Here is a 315-nt window from a genome sequence, read left to right on the forward strand (position 1 = left end):
GAGAAAGAGAGAGAGAGACTGAACAGCCTACTTCTGGACTTGTGGCGAAGACGAGAACATTGGTACGACTTTCATTGCCCAAGAAGGAGGAAGGAGAGACTTTATTTTCGACTTGAATTAGATCGAAGACAGCCTCCATCGCCTCTCGCTGCACCTTCTCTTGCAGACGGACTTGTTCCATTAGCTTTTCCGTTGTCTTCACTCCTAGCTTCGCTGCGGCCCTTGCTAAGCCCATTAATCGGGCGTCGCCTTCAAGATTCCCTTTGACCTGCAAGAAAGATGAAGAAGAAGAATCTTCTTCTTTCTTCTCTTTCC

The 315-nt window shown here is 47.6% G+C and overlaps 1 protein-coding gene across 1 annotated transcript in view; it reads right to left on the minus strand.

Annotated features, from left to right (window-relative positions):
- Nucleotides 1-315, minus strand: part of CSUI_009929 (specific serine endopeptidase) — a 3,009-nt gene extending 2,694 nt beyond the window's left edge. Inside the window, exon 1 of the mRNA XM_068070037.1 lies at nt 32-315. Within this exon, the coding sequence (XP_067917987.1) occupies nt 32-235 (204 nt within the window). The 5' untranslated portion in view covers nt 236-315. The remainder of the gene's footprint in view (nt 1-31) is intronic.

Source organism: Cystoisospora suis, assembly GCF_002600585.1.
Source record: "Cystoisospora suis strain Wien I chromosome Unknown contig_6360, whole genome shotgun sequence".
NCBI lineage: Eukaryota > Apicomplexa > Conoidasida > Eucoccidiorida > Sarcocystidae > Cystoisospora > Cystoisospora suis.